Genomic DNA, 24,261 nt, shown 5'->3' with positions numbered 1-24,261 from the left:
AGCAGTGACAAAGCAATATTTGTTAAGGGAGAAGCCCCGCCATCCACAGCTCAGGCCAGAACAGCAGCAGGCCAGTACAGCAGTGGGCCACAGCAGTCTTGGAACAGAAGCTTAAGATAGAAACAGTAGCAGTACTGGGACGCAGGTGCCCTCAGATCTGGGGAGAAACGGCTGAGGGAACTCCCACATGCAGTGAGTTTGGCCCTGGAGGACGCTGTGTCACTGCAGGAGACAGTACAAAAGGATAGGTCGCTCACCAAGTGGCAGCTGACTTCAGAGGCTGATACACTCATGTCTGGGGCAAAACAGACTAGGGAGCGTCTAACCACAGCAGAGCTGAACAGGGAGGATGCTGAGATACTGTACGATATGGTCCGACCCGGGTACTGGCGGTGTGACAGAGAGAGAAGTGTAGGGAGAGAGGAAGAAATGTGCAATGTGGAAACTGTTGTTAATGCTGTGAAGAATATGGATGTGCTACGTAAAGAAACAAAGTTGTTCATTTGAAAGTTGAAATGGACTGTGGCTGTTTATGCAGAACCGTCTACAGGGAGCCTTCAGCAAAGCAGAGAGGACCCTGACGGCGCAGAAGATGGAGCCACAGGTATGCAGAGTAATGGACACTATTTTCATGTGATGAGGCGCCAGGGCACAAATGCACCGGTGTCATCGGCCAGGACCACTGCCCTGGCCCTCCCTCACATAAACACCTGGGAACCATTGCGGTGCTGCACGGACTCAGTGCATAGAAGAGAGGAGGCAAATGAGGAACCCCGCCACCTCCTTACATATGAACTTCAGTACGAAGAAGTTCTGGCCTGGCATTTGGCAAGTGAATATTCATAGTGGCACTGCTACATATATAGCCACTAGTTTGTGCTTCCAGCCATTGATTTCATGTACGTGACTGCCCATTTTATTACCTGTTGAAAAAATGGCAACATGTTTTATCTCTGTAAATCATTGTTAAGGCTAGTTTCACACTTGCTTTTTTTTGCAGCGCGGTTTTCCCGCAAAAAAACGCATTGAAAAAACGCATACAAAAGCATACAACTGCTGCGTTTTTTTCAAGCATTTTTATGAGCATGCATGAAAAAAACGCAGCGTTTTTATGCGTTTGTATGCGTTTTTAGTGCGTTTTTACCGCGTTTGCGTTTTTTTCCAACATTAGTTGGCCCCTCACACTAACCCAAACCATGACTTTACTAACCCTAACCCTAACCCTGACCCTAACCCTAACCCTAACCCTGACCCTAACCCTTAACCAAACCATACTTAACCCTAACCCAAACCCTAAACCCTAACTAACCCTAACCCTAACCCTGACCCTAACCCTTAACCAAACCATACTTAACCCTGACCCTGACCCTAACCCTAACCCTAACCCTGACCCTAACCCTTAACCAAACCATACTTAACCCTAACCCTGACCCTTACCCTAACCCTAACCCTGACCCTAACCCTTAACCAAACCATACTTAACCCTAACCCTGACCCTAACCCTGACCCTAACCCTAACCCTGACCCTGACCCTAACCCTTAACCAAACCATACTTAACCCTAACCCTGACCCTAACCCTGACCCTAACCCTTAACCAAACCATACTTAACCCTAACCCTGACCCTAACCCCAACCCTAACCCTGACCCTTAACCAAACCATACTTAACCCTAACCCTGACCCTAACCCTAACCCTAACCCTAAACCCCTAAATTCCATGGTTAAAAAAAAAAAACGCATGTGCAAAAAAACGCATACATGAGCATGCCAGTGCGCATGTATGCGCATCCATAGGCTATAATGGCCATTTTTAGCGCAAAACGTGCGCATATGTGCGCATGCGCTTTTTTGCAGGGCCAAAAAATGCAACATGCTGCGTCTGGAAAATCCAAACGCACACCCCAAAAAAACGCAGCGCATGAAAATCGCATACATGCACTTACCAGGGCGCAGGTATGCGCACCCATGTTAAATATAGGGGAAAAAACGCATGCGCAGGTATGCGTTTTTTTCCAGCGCTAAAAAACGCAAATGTGAAACCAGCCTAATTCCCCCAAAAGGTGCCATACTGTACGCATTATGCTCATTTTAATTTTGGTTAGAATGTGTCATTGTGTTTAAACTTTTACATTTACACCTTTTAAGAAAAAAAAAATCATTTTGGTGAAACTTGTGGGAAATAAAAAGGGCTCACAATTTATCATTTCTGGTATTTATTTTCCAAGTGCCCTCCACTGTCACGAACTTACAGATAACAGCTGTATCAGACACATCCGTGAACCTCACGTGGACACCCTCCTCTGACCCTAATAAGAGCTCATACACCTATACTGTGAAATATGGGTCTAATAATAAGACTGGTATAACGACAAGCACCACAGGGATAACCGGCCTATCCCCAGGAACAGATTACAGCTTCACCGTCTATGCAGTCACTAGTAATGGAACTACTAGCAATCCATCTAATACTGCTAACACAACAACACGTAAGTTCATATCTTACACTGTTTTTAAGCTGTGGTTTTAGGGTCTACACTGCAATTATGGTTAAACTGGCAAATCCTTTCATCTGTTGTGCTGTAGAAATACTGTAGATCTATTTGTAGAGATTACAGATTATTACCATGCACAAACAAGAAAAAGGAGAATATGGCTAGTTTCACACTATCATTTTCTGGAGCTGCGCACGGCCGCCACTAAGCTCTGCCCCCTGCTGCGCCCCCTCCAGACAGCTCCTCCTATGGGCGCATGACGCTGCATGCAGCCTGCGTCCCCTATATGTAGTGTTGGGTACGCAGGCCCTGTGCTGGTATGCTTTTGCCGGCACATGCGCCCTTTTGGTGCTGCGCCAACGTGCGTCAAACACACCGTGTTGCATTTTGGTGCGCTCGGCGCAGCACCAAGAAGGCGCATGCGCCCGCAAAAGTATACCAGCGCACGGCCTGCGTACCCAACACTAAATATAGGGGACGCAGGTCACATGCAGTGTCATGTGCCCATAGGAGGAGCTGACCGTAGGGGGCGCAGCAGGGGGTGGAGCTTAGCGGCGGCCGTGCACAGCTCCAGGAAACGCTAGTGTGAAACTAGCCTAAAATGTACAAAGCTATTGAATGTTCCTAGAGATACAGTTGACGCCCCCCCCACCATTTAGACACAGAAATGCTTGTTAACATGAAAACTACATATACATTACTAGATAGCAATTACTGGAGTGAAATTGTGCCAAATTTTGAGATTTTTTTTAAAAAGTTGCAATTGATGAATCAGCCAAGAACATCTGGAATTGCTAAATTCTGCCCACAAGGCAAAGAATAAAAAAACAAAACCGGTAATCACACATAAAATAGACTTAAAAAAAGTAGAAAATAGAATAATTGGGTGTAAACAAATAAAGATGCAAAACGAGACAAAAAAGCAACCTATTAATAATTGTATTTGTGCCTATTTTATTCTGTGTTCTCGCCTGTTTTTTTTTCCAATTTGTGGGTGGAAGTTGCCGATTCCAGATGTTTTCGCCTGATTCATCAGTTACAACTTTTTAAAAAATGTCAAAATTTAGCAAAACTTTACTCCGGTGCCCTTGGTGTATTTTTAGTACTCCAAAATTGTGATGCAATTTTGCTACTGATTCTAGTGATGTATTTCTGCATTTATGGGAGTTCTGGTGATGCATTCTTGTACTGATGGCGATTCTATATTTCTGTACTGTTAGTGGTTGTGATGTATTTCTGTACTATTGGTGGTTCTGGTGATGTATTCATGTACTAATGGTGTTCTGGTAATTTACTTATGTACTGTTTTGTTTATGGTGATGTATTTCTCTACTAATGGTGATTCGGGTGATGCATTAAAATGCTGATTGTAGTTCTAGTGATGTGTTTCTGTACTGATGGTCATTTTGATATTCTATTTCCATATAGTTGGAGGTTCTGATGATGCATTCCTGTGTAATTAATGGTTCCAATCAATAATTTGGCAGATGTCTATTTTAATAAAGTATTTTGCTGTCTCACAAGTTAAGGCTTACTACATCTGTATTTAGGTTGGGAACATTATTTATAAAATTAAGCGCCCGTAAAATGCCAAACTCTTAAAGTGTGTAATATACTCACTGAGCGATTCTGGACTGATATTTTGTAGGTAACTATTTTTAATGGCACTACTACATATTTAATCACACCTATTCTCTAGTTTGTGCTTCCATTCAGTGGTATCGGATAAGTGAAGTCCCACTTGTTGCTTATTAGAAAAACGGCAAATTGCTGTATAATATTTTTGTAAATAATAATTTCTCCTAAAACGTGTTATATGCATTGTGTTAATTTTAATTTTGTACACAATGTGTCAATGTGTAAAACTTTTAGGTTTACATCACAAACAAATTATGATTTTATGGAAGCTTACAGCAAATAAAAAAGGGCTCACAATTTATAATTTTTGGTATTTATCTTCCAAGTGCCCTCCGCTGTCACAAACTTACAGATCACAGCTGTATCAGACACATCCGTGACCCTCACGTGGACACCCTCCTCTGACCCTAATAAGAGCTCATACACCTATACTGTGAAATATGGGTCTAATAATAAGACTGCTATAAAGACAACCACTGCAGAGATAACCGGCCTATCCCCGGGAACAGATTACAGCTTCACCGTCTATGCTGTCACCAGTAATGGAACTACTAGCAATCCATCTATCAGAGCTAACACAACGACATGTAAGTTGGATGTCTGTGTTATACTGTTTTTCTAGATGCAAATTTAAGGTCTACACCATAATTGTGGTAAAACGGTATCAAAACCCCCTCATCCGTCTGTTTTACGGAAATTTAGGTTGGGTTGTATTGGAGATATAGATTGAGTTGTAGAGATTTAATGACCTTTGCCATATCCAAACCAGGAAAAGGTGAATAAAAGACACAAACCTACTGAATGTACTGAAAGATACAGGTAACTTCCCCAATAATATAGATGCAGAAATGCTTGTTTGACATGGAAATTATGTATACATTACATGATGGAATTTCTGGAGTAAAGTTGTGAAAAATGTGAAGATTTTTTTGCAAAGTTGTAATTATTGAATCAGACAAGAACTTCAGGAATCACTAAACTCCGCCTATAAAGAAAAAAAAAGCAAAAAACAGGTAAGAACACATAAAATAGACTTTCAAAAAACCATAAAATAGAATACCGTAATTGGGTGTAAACAAAAAAGGCACAAAACAAGACAAAAACAGGTGTGAAGGCAATAATCAATAACGGCCTAAGTTTTTATTTGGGCATTTTTTTGTGCTTTTTTTTAATTTTATGTAGGGTTGTTTGTTTCTGCTTCAGTTTATTCTGTAGTCAGACTTGGAGCTTTTCTCAAGTAAAAGTGTCTTAAGAATTATCATATTGCTTTTTTCCCACTCAGAATAGACAACAGCACTATGGGCACCACAGGCATGTTCTCCAATTAAATGAATAAGGCTAGGTTCACATTGCGCTAACACAGCCCGTTCAACGCATAGCGTTGACGGGCTGCGTTAACACTATAGCATAAAGCGATATGCGTTATGCTATACCGCTAGCGCTGATGATTCATCAGCGCTAACGGTGACAAAGCCTCAGACGCTGCAGCCCACGTCCGAGGCTCCGTCACTGAATGACAGCACATCGCGAATGCGTGCCGCTTTACGGCATGCGTCGCGATGTGCCCGACAATGGGGCTGAATGGCAGCGTAAATGGACTGTGTTACACCCCGTTATACCGCATTGTAACGCAGTCCGTCTAACGGACTGCCGATACTCAGTGTGAACCCAGCCTAAGAATTGTCTTTAAAAAATCTCTGTAGTCACAGCATGACTTTTTGATCTAAGCATAGATGGTCAGTGCACCCTATGTGTGTCCAAACATTTAACTACACCTTCCCACCTGCTTCTTTTCCATCTATCGCCACGCTTCTCTGGCTCTAGAAAGGTGGAACTGTCTATCAAAGAAATGGGAATAAGGAAAGACGGAAAACTACAGGCGGGTAGATGCACTTAAATGTTTGGCAATGCCATGATGCACCGAGCGTCTGTAGTTGGTTTGTAGTAATATGCTAAAGAAGCAATTGCAAGCAACAGTGTTTTATCCAAGTTAAAATGAATCCATTGAATAAAGGTTATATTATCCTGATTAATTTGTGATCAAACAACATTAAAGAAATCCAGCAATCCCATCTGTAGCAGGTGCACGGGTCCAGAGACCAAGTTAGATAATGTAGGAGGAAAAACTGTGGAAGTCTGGTGGAATTTCAAAAAATGTGCCTGTTGTTTTATTCGATTTTGAAGTCTATTTTATGTGTGCTCGGCTGTGTTTTTTTTCCCTATTTTCTGCTTTTGGATGGAATTTAGTGATTCCATATGGTTTTTTCACCGGATTTGTCAATTGCAACTTTTTTTTTTTTTAAAAAGTCAAAATTTGGCAGAACTTCACTCCTCCCCCCCCCAGTGTTTTGTATACCAAAACTTTGACATTTTTGCTACTTATTCCGGTTCTGTATTTCTGTACTGTTGGTGGTTCTGCCGATTGTATTCATGTACTAATGGTGGTTTTGGTGATATGTTCAGGTACTGTTGTGTTTCTGGTGATGTATTCCTGTGCTAATGGTGGTTCTTGTGATGTATTCCAGTACTGATAGTGGTTACAGTGCTGTATTTCTGTACAATTGGAGGTTCTGGTGATGCATTCCTGTACTAATGGTGGTTCTGGTGATGTATTTCTTTACTAGTGATGATTTATTCCTGTGCTATTAATTGTTCTCATCCTGTACATATGTAACAATCCTTAACATGGCAGATAACCCAAAACATGTTTATTTTAATAAAGTATTGTGCCGTCTCACAAGTTAAAGATACTACATCTGTATTTAGGTTAGAAACATTAATTATAAAATTTAACACTGCAGCATGCCAAATCTTAACAGTGTGTAATATACTCACTGAGAGATTCTGGGCTGGTATTCTGTTGGTAATTATTTTTAAATGCATTACTACATATTTAATCACACCTATTCTTTAGTTTGTGCTTCCATCCAGGGGTCTCAGGTAGGTGAAATCCCACTATTTGCCACTTAGAAAAATGGCAATATGTTGTCTAATATTAATATCTGTAAATCATTATTAATTCCCACAAAAGGTGTCATTTGGATTGTGTTAATTTTCATATAGGACACAATGTGTCTTTGTGTAAACTTGTACATTTGGCCCCATTTTCCAAAAAAAAACAAAACCTTTTATGAAAATTTGTGGCAAATTAATAAGGGCTCACAATTTATGATTTTTGGTATTTATCTTCCAAGTGCCATCCACCGTCAGAAACTTACAGATAACAGCTGTATCGGACACATCTGTGACCCTCACGTGGACACCCTCCTCTGACCCTAACAAGAGCTCATACACCTATACTCTGAAATATAGGTCTAATAATAAGACTGGTATAACAACAAGCACCATAGGGATAACCGGCCTATCTCCGGGAACAGATTACAGCTTCACCGTCTATGCAGTCACTAGTAAAGGAACCTCTAGCAATCCTTCTAATACTGCAAAGACAACAACACGTAAGTTGGGTGTCTGTGTTACACTGTTTTTCTATATGCAAATTTAAGGTCTACACTGTAATTGTTGTAGAAAAATATCAAATCCCCTCATCCATCTGTTTCAGGGAAGACTTAGTTTAGTTTGTGCTGAAGATATTGTTCCATTTGGATAAATCAATTATTGTGCTTAAACAAGAAAAAGGTTAATAAAAGAAACAAAGTTAATGTTCCTAGAGATACAGTTGAAAGCCCTCAACCATTTTGACATGGAAAATACATGTGATCAGCCACATGTACAGAAGAGCAAGGACACACAAATACTAATGGTGCGCTGTCTAGTCCCGTCTTATAGCCCAGAGAATGGGGTCTGTTGACCTGTTTTGCACATTGGGCAGTTAGCACAAAACCCATAAGCTTTAATAAGAGAAATTATAACCTCCTCCTCATTAGGGTAAGTTCACACACAGTGGTTTTGGGGGGCTAAAAAATCTTGTTTAAAAAAATGCTTCAAATATTCTTTAAATACGATTTCTATTGCTTTTATAGGGAAAAGCTCAAAATATCATTTAATCTGCATAAAAAAATGGTTGAAAAATAAAATGGTGTGTTCTTTCATTTTTTTAGATTCCCTTGATTCCATAGTCAAATTCAGAGCTATTTTCCAAGCAAAGTGTCTCAAGAATTGACATGTTGCTTCTTTTTTCACTTAGAAACTCTATTCATGTTCTCCAGTTAAATGAATAAAAAGTGTTTAATTGGGTTTCATGTGGATTTTGAAGCAAAATCTGTAAAATCCCCCCTCCAAAAAAAAAACTTCATGCCATCTTTCCCTAAAACATTGTATAAAAACAAACAAACAAACAAACAAACAAAAAACCCTTCCACCCTCATGGAGTATAATGTAGTCTGCTCATATAGAGTATAATGTAGTGCCCTCATAGAGCATAATACAGCCCCTTCAGAGTATAATGCATACATACTACATACATACTACATTCATACAACATACATAGTACATACGACATACATACTACATACATACAACATGCTACAGACATACAACATACATACTACATACAATACATTCGTACATATACTGTAACATAGAGTTCCTACTCACCATCACTTGTCACTTTGATCCCCGAAGCCAGTGTCATCTGTAAAAAATATTAAAATAACAAACAACCAATATACTCCCTGAGCCGCAGAAATCCACGAGTGTCCCATGACGATCTCCCGTGGAGAACAGCAGCATCAGCTGATGCGACCACTCTCTAGGGGCTCCAGGAATACAATGACGGGAGGTAGGTATCCTTCCACACTGTATTCCTCCGCCACTGTAAAAAAATAGTCCCTAGTCTCACTTTTGGCATTGCTGTGTGAGAAAGTTCCCACGCAGCTTTTGCCATAAAGTGAGACCAGTGAACTATAGTAACCTCTCAGTGATGCACTGCAGGAGATCGTCGTGGGACACTCGTGGATTTCTGCGGATCAGGGAGCATATTGGTTGTTTGTTATTTTAATATTTTTTACAGTGAGATGACACTGGCTTCGGGGATCAAAGTGACAAGTGATGGTGAGTATGTACTCTATGCTATATGTACTGTATGTCTATATGTATGTATTGTATGAATGTATTGTATGTTGTATGTATGTAACATGTTGTATGTATGTTGTATGTATGTAGTATGTAGTATGTATGTTGTATGAATGTAGTATGTATGTTGTATGAATGTAGTATATATGTAGTATGTATGTGTTATGTAGTATGTATATATGTAGTATGTATGTTGTATGAATGTAGTATGTATGTAGTATGTATGTTTTATGAATGTAGTATATATGTAGTATGTATGTAGTATGTAGTATGCAGTATGTATGTTGTATGATTGTAGTATGTATGTAGTATGTATGTAGTATGTATATATGTTGTATGAATGTAGTATATATGTAGTATGTTGTATGAATGTAGTATATATGTAGTATGTATGTATTATATAGTATGTATGCTGTATGAATGTAGTATATATGAAGTATGTATGTAGTATGTATGTATGTATGTATGTTGTATGAATGTTGTATGTAGTATGTATGTTTGTTTTGTTTTTTTTACATTCAAATCATTAGCCGGATGATGGGACGACTACTACTGTCCCATCATTGGCTAATGTGTCAATCACTGTCATCGTAGCAGGCATAGCCCGATGGGACTTGTAGTCCCATCGGACGATGCCTGTACACACACACGACCCCCCGGAAGGCCCGCACAGACCCCTGGCAGGCCCGTACGGACCCTCGGCAGGCCTGCACAGACCGCGCATCATGATGACATCATTTCAGCAGCCAATCACAGCCATGCCATTAGTTAACATGGCTAACACAACTGGCTCATTGCATTATGGGAACTTCCGATTCTGGTATTCGATATTGTAAAAATATCGTAACTCGGTATCGGAACTCCGATACAGCGAATTTCGGCCGATACCCGATATTTGCAGTATCGGAATGCTCAACACTACTCATCATAGTGCTCCATATAGTATAATGCACCGCCATAGTCATCTATCTAGTACAATGCACCCCATAGTTCTTCATATGTATTCCCCATAGTCCTCGATACAGTATAATGCAGCCCACATAAAGTATAATGCAGCCACCCCATAGCATAGAGCATAATGCTGCCACCCCACATAGTATAATGCAGCCCCGCCATACAATATAATGTATCCCCCATAGATTATAATACAGTTCCCCTCTTATAGTATAGTGCAGCCACCCATTAGAGCATAATGCAGCTCCCCCACAGAGTATAATGCAGCAACTCCACAGAATATAATGTAACCCCCCATAGAATATAATGCAGCCCCTACATAGAATATATGGCAGCCCCCTCATAGAGTATATTGCAGCCCCCCATAGAATATAATGCAGCCCCTTATATAGTATAATGCAGCCTCTCTATAGAATACAATGTAGCCCTCCTCATATACTGTAGTATAATGCAGCCCCCACAGAATATAATTTAGCCCCCTCATAGAGTACGATGCAATCACCCCCATAGAATATAATAAATATAATAAAGCCCCCATAGAATATAATGTAGCCCTCCATAATATATAACACAGCCTCCCTCATAGACTATAATGTAAAATGTACCCCCCATGGTATATAACTCAGCTGCATAGTATATAGCCCAGCCACACATGGTATATAGCCTAGGACCACATAGTATACAGCACTGGCCACACATGGTATATAGCTCAGCAGCACATAGTATATAGCCCAGCACCACATAGTATATAGCCCATCAACATATGGTATATAAGCCAGGCCACACATGGTATATAGCCCAGCACCACATAGCATATAAACCAGGCCACACATGGTATATAGCCCAGCACCACATAGTATATAGCCCAGGCCACACGTGGTACAGTATATAGCCCAGCCCCACATGGTATATAGCCTAGGACCACATAGTATATAGCCCAGCACCACATAGTATATAGCCCAGCACCACACATGGTATATAGCCCAGGACCACATGGTATATACCCTAGGACCACATAGTATATAGCCCAGGCCACACATGGTATATAGCCCAGCACCACATAGTATATAGGCCAGGCCACACATGGTATATAGCCCAGCACCACATAGTATATAGCCCAGGACCACATGGTATGTAGCCCAGCACCACATGGTATATAGCCCAGCACCACATGGTATATAGCCCAGCACCACATGGTATATAGGCCAGGCCACACATGGTATATAGCCCAGCACCACACATGGTATATAGCCCAGCACCACACATGGTATATAGCCCAGCACCACACATGGTATATAACCCAGCACCACACATGGTATATAGCCCAGCACCACACATGGTATATAGCCCAGCACCACACATGGTATATAGCCCAGCACCACACATGGTATATAGCCCAGCACCACACATGGTATATAGCCCAGCACCACACATGGTATATAGCCCAGCACCACACATGGTATATAGCCCAGCACCACACATGGTATATAGCCCAGGCCACACATGGCATATAGCCCAGGCCACACATGGCATATAGCCCAGGCCACACATGGTATATAGCCCAGCACCACATGGTATATAGCCCAGCACCACATGGCATGTAGCCCAGCACCACATGGCATGTAGCCCAGCACCACATGGCATGTAGCCCAGCACCACATGGTATTTAGGCAAGGCCACAGATGGTATATAGCTCAGCACCACACATGGTAAATAGCCCAGCACCGCATAGTATATAGGCCAGGCCACACATGGTATATAGCCCATCACCACACATGGTATATAGCCCAGCACCACATGGTATATAGCCTAGCCCCACATGGTATATAGGCCAGGCTACACATGGTATATAGCCCAGCACCACATAGTATATAGGCCAGGCCACACATGGTATATAGCCTAGGACCACATAGTATATAGCCCAGGCCACACATGGTATATAGCCTAGGACCACATAGTATATAGCCCAGGCCACACATAGTATATAGCCCATCACCACACATGGTATATAGCCCATCACCACACATGGTATATAGCCCATCACAACACATGGTATATAGCCCATCACCATATGGTATATAGCCCATCACCATATGGTATATAGCCCATCACCACATGGTATATAGCCCAGCACCACATGGTATATAGCCCAGCACCACATGGTATATAGCCCAGCACCACATGGTATATAGCCCAGCACCACATGGTATATAGCCCAGCACCACATGGTATATAGCCCAGCACCACATGGTATATAGCCCAGCACCACATGGTATATAGCCCAGCACCACATGGTATATAGCCCCGCACCACATGGTATATAGCCCCGCACCACATGGTATATAGCCCCGCACCACATGGTATATAGCCCAGCACCCCATGGTATATAGCCCAGCACCCCATGGTTTATAGCCCAGCACCCCATGGATTATAGCCCAGCACCCCATGGTATATAGCCCAGCACCACATGGTATATAGCCCAGCACCACATGGTATATAGCCCAGCACCACATGGTATATAGCCCAGCACCACATGGTATATAGCACAGCACCACATGGTATATAGCCCAGCACCACATGGTATATAGCCAGGCCACACATGGTATATAGCCTTGGACCACATAGTATATAGCCTAGGACCACATAGTATATAGCCCATCACAACACATGGTATATAGCCCAGCCTTACATGGTATATAGCCCAGCACCACATGGTGTATAGCCCAGCACCACATGGTGTATAGCCCAGCACCACATGGTATATAGCCCAGCACCACATGGTATATAGCCCAGCACCACATGGTATATAGCCCAGCACCACATGGTATATAGCCCAGCACCACATGGTATATAGCCAGGCCACACATGGTATATAGCCTTGGACCACATAGTATATAGCCTAGGACCACATAGTATATAGCCCATCACAACACATGGTATATAGCCCAGCCTCACATGGTATATAGCCCAGCACCGCATGGTATATAGCCCAGCACCGCATGGTATATAGCCCAGCACCGCATGGTATATAGCCCAGCACCGCATGGTATATAGCCCAGCACCGCATGGTATATAGCCCAGCACCGCATGGTATATAGCCCAGCACCACATGGTATATAACCCAGCACCACATGTTATATAGCCCAGCACCAAATAGTATATAGGCCAGGCCACACATGGTATATAGCCTAGGACCATATAGTATATAGCCCAGGCCACACATAGTATATAGCCCATCACCACACATGGTATATAGCCCAGCACCACATGGTATATAGCCTAGCCCCACATGGTATATAGGCCAGGCCCCACATGGTATATAGCCCATCACAACACATGGTATATAGCCCAGCCCCACATGGTATATAGCCTCGGACCACATAGTATATAGCCCAGGCCACACATAGTATATAGCCCATCACTACACATGGTATATAGCCCATCACCACACATGGTATATAGCCCAGCACCACATGGTGTATAGCCCAGCACCACATGGTGTATAGCCCAGCACCACATGGTGTATAGCCCAGCACCACATGGTGTATAGCCCAGCACCACATGGTGTATAGCCCAGCACCACATGGTGTATAGCCCAGCACCACATGGTGTATAGCCCAGCACCACATGGTATATAGCCCAGCACCACATGGTATATAGCCCAGCACCACATGGTATATAGCCCAGCACCACATGGTATATAGCCCAGCACCACATGGTATATAGCCCAGCACCACATGGTATATAGCCCAGCACCACATGGTATATAGCCCAGCACCACATGGTATATAGCCCAGCACCACATGGTATATAGCCCAGCACCACATGGTATATAGCCCAGCACCACATAGTATATAGCCCAGGCCACACATGGTATATAGCCTTGGACCACATAGTATATAGCCCAGGCCACACATGGTATATAGCCTAGGACCACATAGTATATAGCCCATCAAAACACATGGTATATAGCCCAGCCTCACAAGGTATATAGCCCGGCCTCACAAGGTATATAGCCCAGCCTCACAAGGTATATAGCCCAGCCTCACAAGGTATATAGCCCAGCCTCACATGGTATATAGCCCAGCCTCACATGGTATATAGCCCAGCCTCACATGGTATATAGCCCAGCCTCACATGGTATATAGCCCAGCCTCACATGGTATATAGCCCAGCCTCACATGGTATATAGCCCAGCACCACATGGTATATAGCCCAGCACCACATGGTATATAGCCCAGCACCACATGGTATATAGCCCAGCACCACATGGTATATAGCCCAGCACCACATGGTATATAGCCCAGCACCACATGGTATATAGCCCAGCACCACATGGTATATAGCCCAGCACCACATAGTATATAGGCCAGGCCACACATGGTATATAGCCCAGCACCACATGGTATATAGCCCAGCACCACATGGTATATAGCCCAGCACCACATGGTATATAGCCCAGCACCACATGGTATATAGCCCAGCACCACATGGTATATAGCCCAGCACCACATGGTATATAGCCCAGCACCACATGGTTTATAGCCCAGCACCACATGGTATATAGCCCAGCCTCACAAGGTATATAGCCCAGCCTCACATGGTATATAGCCCAGCCTCACATGGTATATAGCCCAGCCTCACATGGTATATAGCCCAGCCTCACATGGTATATAGCCCTGCCTCACATGGTATATAGCCCAGCACCACATGGTATATAGCCCAGCACCACATGGTATATAGCCCAGCACCACATGGTATATAGCCCAGCACCACATGGTATATAGCCCAGCACCACATGGTATATAGCCCAGCACCACATGGTATATAGCCCAGCACCACATGGTATATAGCCCAGCACCACATGGTATATAGCCCAGCACCACATGGTATATAGCCCAGGCCACACATGGTATATAGCCCAGGCCACACATGGTATATAGCCCAGCCTCACATGGTATATAGCCCAGCACCACATGGTATATAGCCCAGCACCACATGGTATATAGCCCAGCCTCACATGGTATATAGCCCAGCCTCACATGGTATATAGCCCAGCCTCACATGGTATATAGCCCAGCACCACATGGTATATAGCCCAGCACCACATGGTATATAGCCCAGCACCACATGGTATATAGCCCAGCACCACATGGTATATAGCCCAGCACCACATGGTATATAGCCCAGCACCACATGGTATATAGCCCAGCACCACATAGTATATAGGCCAGGCCACACATGGTATATAGCCCAGCACCACATGGTATATAGCCCAGCACCACATGGTATATAGCCCAGCACCACATGGTATATAGCCCAGCACCACATGGTATATAGCCCAGCACCACATGGTATATAGCCCAGCACCACATGGTATATAGCCCAGCACCACATGGTATATAGCCCAGCACCACATGGTTTATAGCCCAGCACCACATGGTTTATAGCCCAGCACCACATGGTATATAGCCCAGCACCACATGGTATATAGCCCAGCACCACATGGTATATAGCCCAGCACCACATGGTATATAGCCCAGCACCACATGGTATATAGCCCAGCACCACATGGTATATAGCCCAGCACCACATGGTATATAGCCCAGCACCACATGGTATATAGCCCGGCCACACATGGTAAATAGCCCAGCACCACATGGTATATAGCCCAGCACCACATGGTATATAGCCAGGCCACACATGGTATATAGCCTTGGACCACACATGGTATATAGCCTAGGACCACATAGTATATAGCCCATCACAACACATGGTATATAGCCCAGCCTCACATGGTATATAGCCCAGCCTCACATGGTATATAGCCCAGCCTCACATGGTATATAGCCCAGCCTCACATGGTGTATAGCCTAGCCTCACATGGTGTATAGCCCAGCACCACATGGTATATAGCCCAGCACCACATGGTATATAGGCCAGGCCACACATGGTATATATAGGCCAGGCCACACATGGTATATAGCCCAGCACCACATGGTATATAGCCCAGCACCACATGGTATATAGCCCAGCACCACATGGTATATAGCCCAGCACCACACATGGTATATAGCCCAGCACCACATGGTATATAGCCCAGGCCACATAGCATATACCCCCTCCCCCCGAGAATGGCCCCACTGTCCAGCACACACAACGATATATTAAAAAAAATCCTCACCTTCTCCTCTTACCCGCGCTGCTCCCGACTCCTGTCTCCTGCACTGCCTGGGAGCGCAGCACCCGCTGTGTTTCAGAGGCAGAATGGGGAATGATGGGAGACGGAGCGTCAGCTGACGTTCTCTCCTCCATCATTGCCTTCTTCAATGATTTGCCGCTAGTTGGGGGCCCCTGGGGGAGCGGGGGCCCTAGGCAGCTGCCTGGTCTGCCTGCTCCTAACGCCGGCCCTGACTGTAGATTATACAGTAAGACAATGATTCAAAGCACACAAGACTTTCTACAAAAGGAGGCTTAAAGAAAAATAAAGCTAAAGTTTTCTGACCTTAATCTTATACAAATGTGGAATAACTTGAAACAAACAGTTCATGGGAGAAGCCCACTAGAATTGAAGTTGTTTTGTAGGGAGTAATGATCTAAAATCCCTCGATACTGATGTGCACAACTAATCAATAATTATTGGGAAAGTTTGGATACAGTTTTTGCTGAACAAGGAGCTCACACCACATATAGAAAGCAAAGGTTCACATACTTTTATCACTGACAGACATATGATACTGGCTTATTTTCGTAATTTTAGAAAAATGACATTCTAATGTTTTTTTACTGATTTGTTTGGTTTTCTTTACCTATTTATGGACTTGTGTGAACATCTGATGTAGTTGCAGGTCAAATTTATGCAGAAATATGGAAAATTCCTTGATCGAATGATCGAAATTACTGAAGTGAAATTGTGCCAAATTTTTTTTTTTTTAAAGGTCGCAATTGATAAATCAGCTAAGAACATCTGGAAATGCAACACTCCACCAACAAAGCAAAGAAAAAACAAACATGAGAGCCCACATAAAACAGACTTTAAAAAAAAGCAAATACAATAATTAATTGGGTGTAAGCAAAAAAAGGTGTAATACAGAAAACTAGACAAAATAGCCAATTCATTATTTTATCTTTGCCTATTTTATTATATATTATATGTGCTTGTCTGTTTATTTTGTTCCCCATTTTGCTGGTGGAATTTAGCTACTCCAGATGTTTCACCTCATTTATCAGATGCTACTTTTTTAAAAATCACAACATTTGTTAAAACTTTTGTCCAGTGACCCTGCCATATTTTTACGTGTGCAAAAATATTGATGCAATTTTGCTACTGATTCTAGTGATATATTTCTGTACTGATAGTTTTGTTGTATATAAGTTCTGATGCTGATTCTGTATTTTGGTACTGTTGGTGTCTGTGATGCTGTATTACTGTACTGTTGGTGGTTCTGGTGATGTATTCATGTACTGTTGTGTTTATGGTGATGTATTCCCATACTAATAGTAGTTCTGGTGATGCGTTTCTGTAATGGTCATTTTGATTTTATACTTCTGTATAGTTGGTGGTTCTGGGGATATATTCATGTACTAATCATGGGTCTGGTGATGTGATGTATTCCTGTACTAATTGTGGTTCTGTTAATATATGCCTGTGCTGATAAATTGTTCTGATCATGCACACATGTAACGATCCATAACTTGGCAAATAACCCAAAATATGGCAATGTTATTAAAGTATTGTGCCATCTCACAAGTAAAAGATTACTACATCTGTGTGTGTTAGGAAAATTAATTATAACATTAAGCACTGTAACATGCCTAATGCTAACAGCGTTGTAATATACTCACTGAGAGATTTTGGGCTGGTATTCTGTAGGTAATTATTTTTAATGGCACTACTGCATATTTAATCACACCTATTCTCTAGTTTGTGCTTCAATCCAGGGGTCTCAGGTAAGTGACGTCTCACTTGTTGCTTATTAGAAAAATGACAAAATATTATCTGTAAATGATTATTAATTCCCCCAAAAGGTGTAATTTGTATTGTGTTAATTTTAATTTTGAACTCTATCATTGTGTCAAGCTTTTACATTCCATTTCCTAAAAAAATTATTTTATGGAAATTTTTGGCAAATAAAAAGGGCTCACAATTTACAATTTTTGGTACTTATCTTCCAAGTGCCCTCCACTGTCATGAACATACAGATGACAGCCGTTTCAGACACGTCTGTGACCCTCACGTGGACGCCCTCCACTGACCCTAATAAGAGCTCATACACCTATACTGTGAAATATGGGTCTAATAATAAGACTGCTATAACGACAAGCACCACAGTGATAACCGGCCTATCCCCGGGAACCGATTACAGCTTCACCGTCTATGCAGTCACTAGTAATGGAACTACTAGCAATCCATCTAATACTGCAAAGACAACAACACGTAAGGTCATGTCTGTGTTACACTATTTTTCTAGCTGCAATTTCAAGGTGGGCTTCTTTCTCATTAACTATTTTGGTGACTTTTTGAGCAAAAGGATGCGACTTTTTCAATGACGTGCAAAATAATCTCTCCAGAGAGGGGGGACTGGACTGAAGTTGTGCCAAATTGGTGAATTAGCCAATGATAATTGGAATCGCTAAACTTCGCCCGCAAACCAAAAAAAATTTAAACAGCGATCACACATAAATTAGGCTTAAAGGAGCAAATAGAAAATTTAACTGAGAGTAATTAATAAAGGTGAAAACACACAAAGCTGGAGAAAAAAAATAAAGGCACAAATGTAGTAAGTAATTAATTAGGGTTTAAGTTTTTATTTGCGTTTTTTTGTTTTTTCCTTTTAATTTTCATGTAGATGTTTTCACTGAGCGTATGTACTTGGTTTGAATAGTCATTCTTCGCTGAAAGTCCTTTTGAAACCTTCATGCCGCTGCCAATTTCCGTTTTTGCATTACCGTTTTCTCCTCCCTTTCTTCCCAGGAACCATAACACTTTTATTTTTCCATCCACATTGACATATAAGGGCTTCTTTTTTGCGGGACGAGTTGGTATTTTAGAATGACATCATTCATTTTACCACATAGTGTACTGGAAAACGAGAAACAAATTCCATGTACGGTGAAATGGTGAATAAACCACAATTCTGACATTGGTTTTTGGGAATCGTTTTTACGGTGTACATTTGTGTAGCTAAAATGTACATGCAGTATGATTCTCTTCATCAATATGATTATGGTGATGGCCACCGCTTCTGATTTTTTTCACCACTAAAATAATAAAAAAACTGGAAGTTTGCAAAAAAATTTTCGGGTTGTGTAACCATTTTCCAAGACCTGTAACATCTATGTTTTTCTGACAATGGAGATGTGTTCTGACATGTGTCGTGCGGGGTGAGACAAGGTTTTTACTTGTCCCATTTTAGGATAGATTTGAATTTTTGATCCTTTGTGACGACCTTTCTTGTGGAATTGCGGCGATCAAACAAACTAATATTGTTTTTCGTTAACGGATTTGGATTCATTGTTTTTATATTTTTGATATCAGACTTTTCTGAATGCGGCAATGCCACAAATGTATTTTTAAATTGTTTTAATATCTTTATTTTCAATGGGGGAAAAGGTGAGATTATTTATTTATTTTCAACTTTTTTTTTAAAACGTTTACTTTTTACGATTATTGTTGGCCCCCTTAGGGAACTTGAACATGCAATCATCCAATCGCTTGTGCTATATACAGTGAGGCGACAGCATTTCTGCATATAGCAGAAATCACAGTCTCCTTTGAAGCCTGGCCGCGTCTGACATGTGCCCTACATGGGTTTAAACAGTTTTTTTTAACAGGGTTTTCTAGTGAATTTTGATGCCAAGTCTGCAAAATTTAAGTGAAAATTGTATTTGGCACAAGTTTACTCCACTTCCCCTGGTGTAATTTTAAGTATGCCAACATTTTGATGCAATTTTTGCAACTGGTTCTGGTGATGTATTGCTGTGCTGACAGGAGTTCTGGTGATGAATTAATATACTGATGGTATTTCTGTGTTTCTGTACATTTGGTAGTTGTGATGTATTTTTGTACTGTTCTGGTGAGGTATTACTGTACTAATCGTCATTCTGGTGATGTACTAATGGTGGTTCTGGTGTTATATTTCTGTAGTTCGGGTGGATTTGGTGATTAATTTCATTACGGCTGGTGGTTATGATGATGTATTTATTTCTGTACTGATAGTGGTTTTGATGTAATATCTCTGCATGGTTGGTAGTTCTGGTGATGTATTCCTGTACTAATGGTGGTTCTGGTTATGTATTCTTGTAAAGTTGTTGGCTCTGGTGATGTATTCCTATACCGTTAATGGTTTTGATCCTGTACACATTTAACAATCGATAACTTAGCCATGTGTCAGGTTTCCTTCCGTCTTAATAAAGCATTGTGCTGTCTGACAACTTTTTGGTATTTCTGTCTTCTAAGAGTCCTCTTCTGTCAAGAACTTTGAGGTTACATCTGTATCAGACACTTCTGTGACCCTCAAGTGGACACTCTCCTCTGACCCTTATAACAGCTCATACACTTATGCTGTGAAATACGGGTCTAAAAGTATGACTGGTATAAATGCAAGTACCGCAGTATTAACAGGCCTAGCCCCGGGAACAGATTACAGCTTCACCGTTTTTGCTGTTACCAGTAATGGAACTTACAGCAATCCATCTAATACTGCTAACACAACAACACGTAAGTTCATGTCTGAGTTACACGGGTTAAAACTGTTTTTCTAGCCCAGTTTTATATGCAATTGTGATAAAATCAAAGCAGATCCTCTCATCTGTCTGTCCTAGTGGCGACTTAAGCCCCAGTCACACATAGCGATCTCGCTAGCGAGATCGCTGCTGAGTCACAATTTTTGTGACGCAACAGCGATCTCACCAGCGAGATCGCTGTGTGTGACACTGACCAGCGACCGGCCCCCCTGCTGGTTATCGTTGATCGTCCTGGAATAGCCAGGACATTTTTTTGATCGCTGGTCTCCCGCTGGCCAGCACGCATCGCTGCGTGTGACAGGTGGGAGACCAGCGATCAGCGCGCTGGTAACTAGGGTAAACGCAGGGTTTCTAAGCAGTGCGCGTCACCTAGAAACCCAATGTGTACCTTAGTTACCAGCTCCCTGCATCAGCGCGCTGGTAACTAACGTACACAGTGACACCACGCGTTCGGCGTCGCTGGTGCTGATCGCTGGTGAAGCTGCCTGTTTGACAGCTCACCAGCGATCATGTAGCGACACACCAGCGATCCTGACAAGTTGATATCGTTGTCGGGATCGCTGGTGAGTCGCTATGTGTGACGGGGGCCTTTGGTTGGGTTGTGGTGGATATATACATACATTTGTAAAGATTAAGGATTATTGCCTTGTACGAATAGGGAAAAAAGAATAGAAGCTACAAAGGCATTGTGTTCCTAGAGATAAAACTGCAAGCAGAGTTCATGAGTCAGAGATGTAGTTAGATGTTCTGCTTAAGGGGTTGAAACATCTGAGTGAGCCCCTATCAATGTACCCATGTTTGCAACAGTGGTGGCGCTTCCTGTTGCTGAAACTTCTGAAGAACTTGCAGTCTTCATTGGCCCCTATCTCCTCCCTCTCATGTCCTGATTCTGCATTGAAGCATTACAATGAAACACTTCAAAGTGCCCTGGATGAATTTGCACCCCCTATAAATAGAACACCACAACGCAGATGGCGACAACCCTGGCACACGGTGCAAACACGTTTCCTGCAGCGGTGCTCCAGGTGCGCCGAACGTCTGTGGAGAAAATCCAATCTACACAAAGATTTCATCCATTTTAAGTTTATGCTTAGAACATACAACACTGCCCTTCACCTCTCCAAACAAACCTATTTCAACACCCTCAGCATCTCACTGTCCAATAACCCGAAACGTCTCTTTGACACTTTTCATTCTCTACTCAATCCAAGAGTACAGGCCCCAACCACGGAGCTCCGAGCTGACGATCTGGCCAATTACTTCAAAGAAAAAATTGACCAGATCCTACAGGAAATTATCTCCAAATCCCCTCATACCATGCACTGTACTCCCTCCCCCACTGCATCTAACTCACTCTCTGATTTTGAACCAGTCACAGAAGAAGTAGTAAGCAGGCTCCTTGCATCTTCTCGCCCAACTACTTGCACCAGTGACCCATTTCCGTCACAGCTCCTCCAGTCCCTTTCCCCTGCTGTCACCCCTCACCTAACTAAAATATTTAACCTCTCTCTCTCTTCTGGTATTTTTCCCTCCTCATTTAAGCATGCCATCATACATCCACTACTTAAAAAACCATCCCTCGACCAAAACTGTGCCGCTAACTATAGACCTGTCTATAATCTTCCCTTCATCTCTAAACTCCTGGAATGCCTGGTCCACTCCCGTCTTATCCACTATCTCTCAGAAAACTCTCTTCTCGACCTTCTCCAATCCGGTTTCCACTCTTTACACTCCACTGAAACTGCCCTCACTAAAGTCTCTAATGATCTGCTAACAGCTAAATCAAATGGTCATTACTCCATGCTAATTCTCTTGGATCTCTCTGCAGCATTCGACACTGTGGATCATCAGCTCCTCCTCACTATGCTCCATTCCATTGGCCTCAAGGACACCGTTCTCTCCTGGTTCTCCTCCTATCTCTCCGACCGCTCCTTTACTGTTTCTTTTGCCGGTTCCTCCTCCTCTCACCTTCTCCTTACTGTTGGGGTTCCTCAAGGATCGGTTCTAGGCCCCCTCCTCTTCTCCTTGTACACTGCCCCTATTGGTCAAACAATCAGTAGATTTGGTTTCCAGTACCATCTCTATGCTGATGACACCCAATTATACGCTTCTTCTCCTGACATCACGCCAGCCTTTCTAGAAAACACTGGCGATTGTCTAAACGCTGTGTCTAATATCATGTCCTCACTATATCTGAAACTGAACCTGTCAAAGACTGAACTCCTTGTGTTTCCCCCCGCTACTAATGTACCTACACCCGACATTGCCATTTCCGTCTGTGGTTCCACTATTACTCCCCAGCAACATGCCCGCTGTCTTGGGGTCATACTTGATTCCGAGCTTTCCTTTGCCCCCCACATTCGATCACTGGCTCGCTCTTGTCATCTGCACCTCAAAAACATTTCTAGAATTCGACCTTTTCTTACTTTTGACTCTGCAAAAACTCTTACTGTTTCTCTTATTCATTCTCGTCTCGACTATTGTAACTCTCTTCTAATCGGTCTCCCTCTTACCAAACTCTCCCCTCTCCAATCTGTCTTGAATGCTGCAGCCAGGATCATATTCCTCACCAATCGTTACACCGATGCCTCTACCTTGTGCCAGTCATTACACTGGCTACCCATCCACTCCAGAATTCAGTATAAACTTATTACCCTCACCCACAAAGCCCTCCATGGCTCAGCACCACCCTACATCTCCTCCCTTGTTTCAGTATACCACCCTACCCGCGCCCTCCGTTCTGCTGATGACCTGAGGTTAGTATCCTCAATAGTCAGAACCTCCCACTCCCGTCTCCAAGACTTTACACGTGCCGCGCCAATTCTTTGGAATGCACTTCCCAGGTCAATACGATTAGTCCCCAATCCCCACAATTTTAAGCGTGTCCTGAAAACGCATTTATTCAGACTGGCCTATCGCCTCAACACATTAACCTAACCTATCCCTGTGTGGCAGAGCCAAAAGTTTTACCATAACCAGGTTCCCAGCATCATGTTCCCACATGCTTTATGCATTCATTAGCCCTCTGTGTCTGTACTGTTACACACTTAACATTATGGCTGGTCCATACAATCAGGGCAACTGTTACCACCCACCTTTCGTGTCTACCTCTTTCCTCATAGACTGTAAGCTTGCGAGCAGGGCCCTCACTCCTCTTGGTATTTGTTATAATCTACTGTATGTGATTATTGTTATGCTGTAATGTCTATTGTCTGTACAAATCCCCTCTGAAATGTAAAGTGCTGCGGAATATGTCGGCGCTATAAAAATAAAATTTATTATTATTATTATATTAAAATACAAAGTTCAACAGTGATATTACTACCATATGGGGACCATATAGTGATAGATAATACCAGTATAGAGTGACTTACAGATTTCATTCTTTTGATGGGTTTTG

At 42.5% G+C, this 24,261-nt stretch overlaps 1 protein-coding gene across 3 annotated transcripts in view; it reads left to right on the top strand.

Annotated features, from left to right (window-relative positions):
• The window catches only part of PTPRH (protein tyrosine phosphatase receptor type H), a 307,023-nt gene that overhangs the window by 165,363 nt on the left and 117,399 nt on the right, over positions 1 to 24,261 (top strand). Inside the window, exons 7-8 of one of the 3 annotated variants that reach the window (XM_073571084.1) lie at positions 2,226 to 2,486; positions 18,292 to 18,552. The exons of the other annotated variants lie outside the window; for them this stretch is intronic. Coding sequence (XP_073427185.1) covers positions 2,226 to 2,486; positions 18,292 to 18,552 — 522 coding nt within the window. The remainder of the gene's footprint in view (positions 1 to 2,225; positions 2,487 to 18,291; positions 18,553 to 24,261) is intronic. 3 annotated transcript variants of the gene reach the window in all.

This window comes from Dendrobates tinctorius, unplaced genomic scaffold, assembly GCF_039654945.1.
Source record: "Dendrobates tinctorius isolate UK_male_01 unplaced genomic scaffold, ASM3965494v1 ptg000028l, whole genome shotgun sequence".
Classification (NCBI taxonomy): Eukaryota; Metazoa; Chordata; class Amphibia; order Anura; family Dendrobatidae; genus Dendrobates; species Dendrobates tinctorius.
The sequence above is the reverse complement of the archived record's forward strand: the minus strand, read 5'-3'. Positions and strand labels throughout refer to the sequence as shown.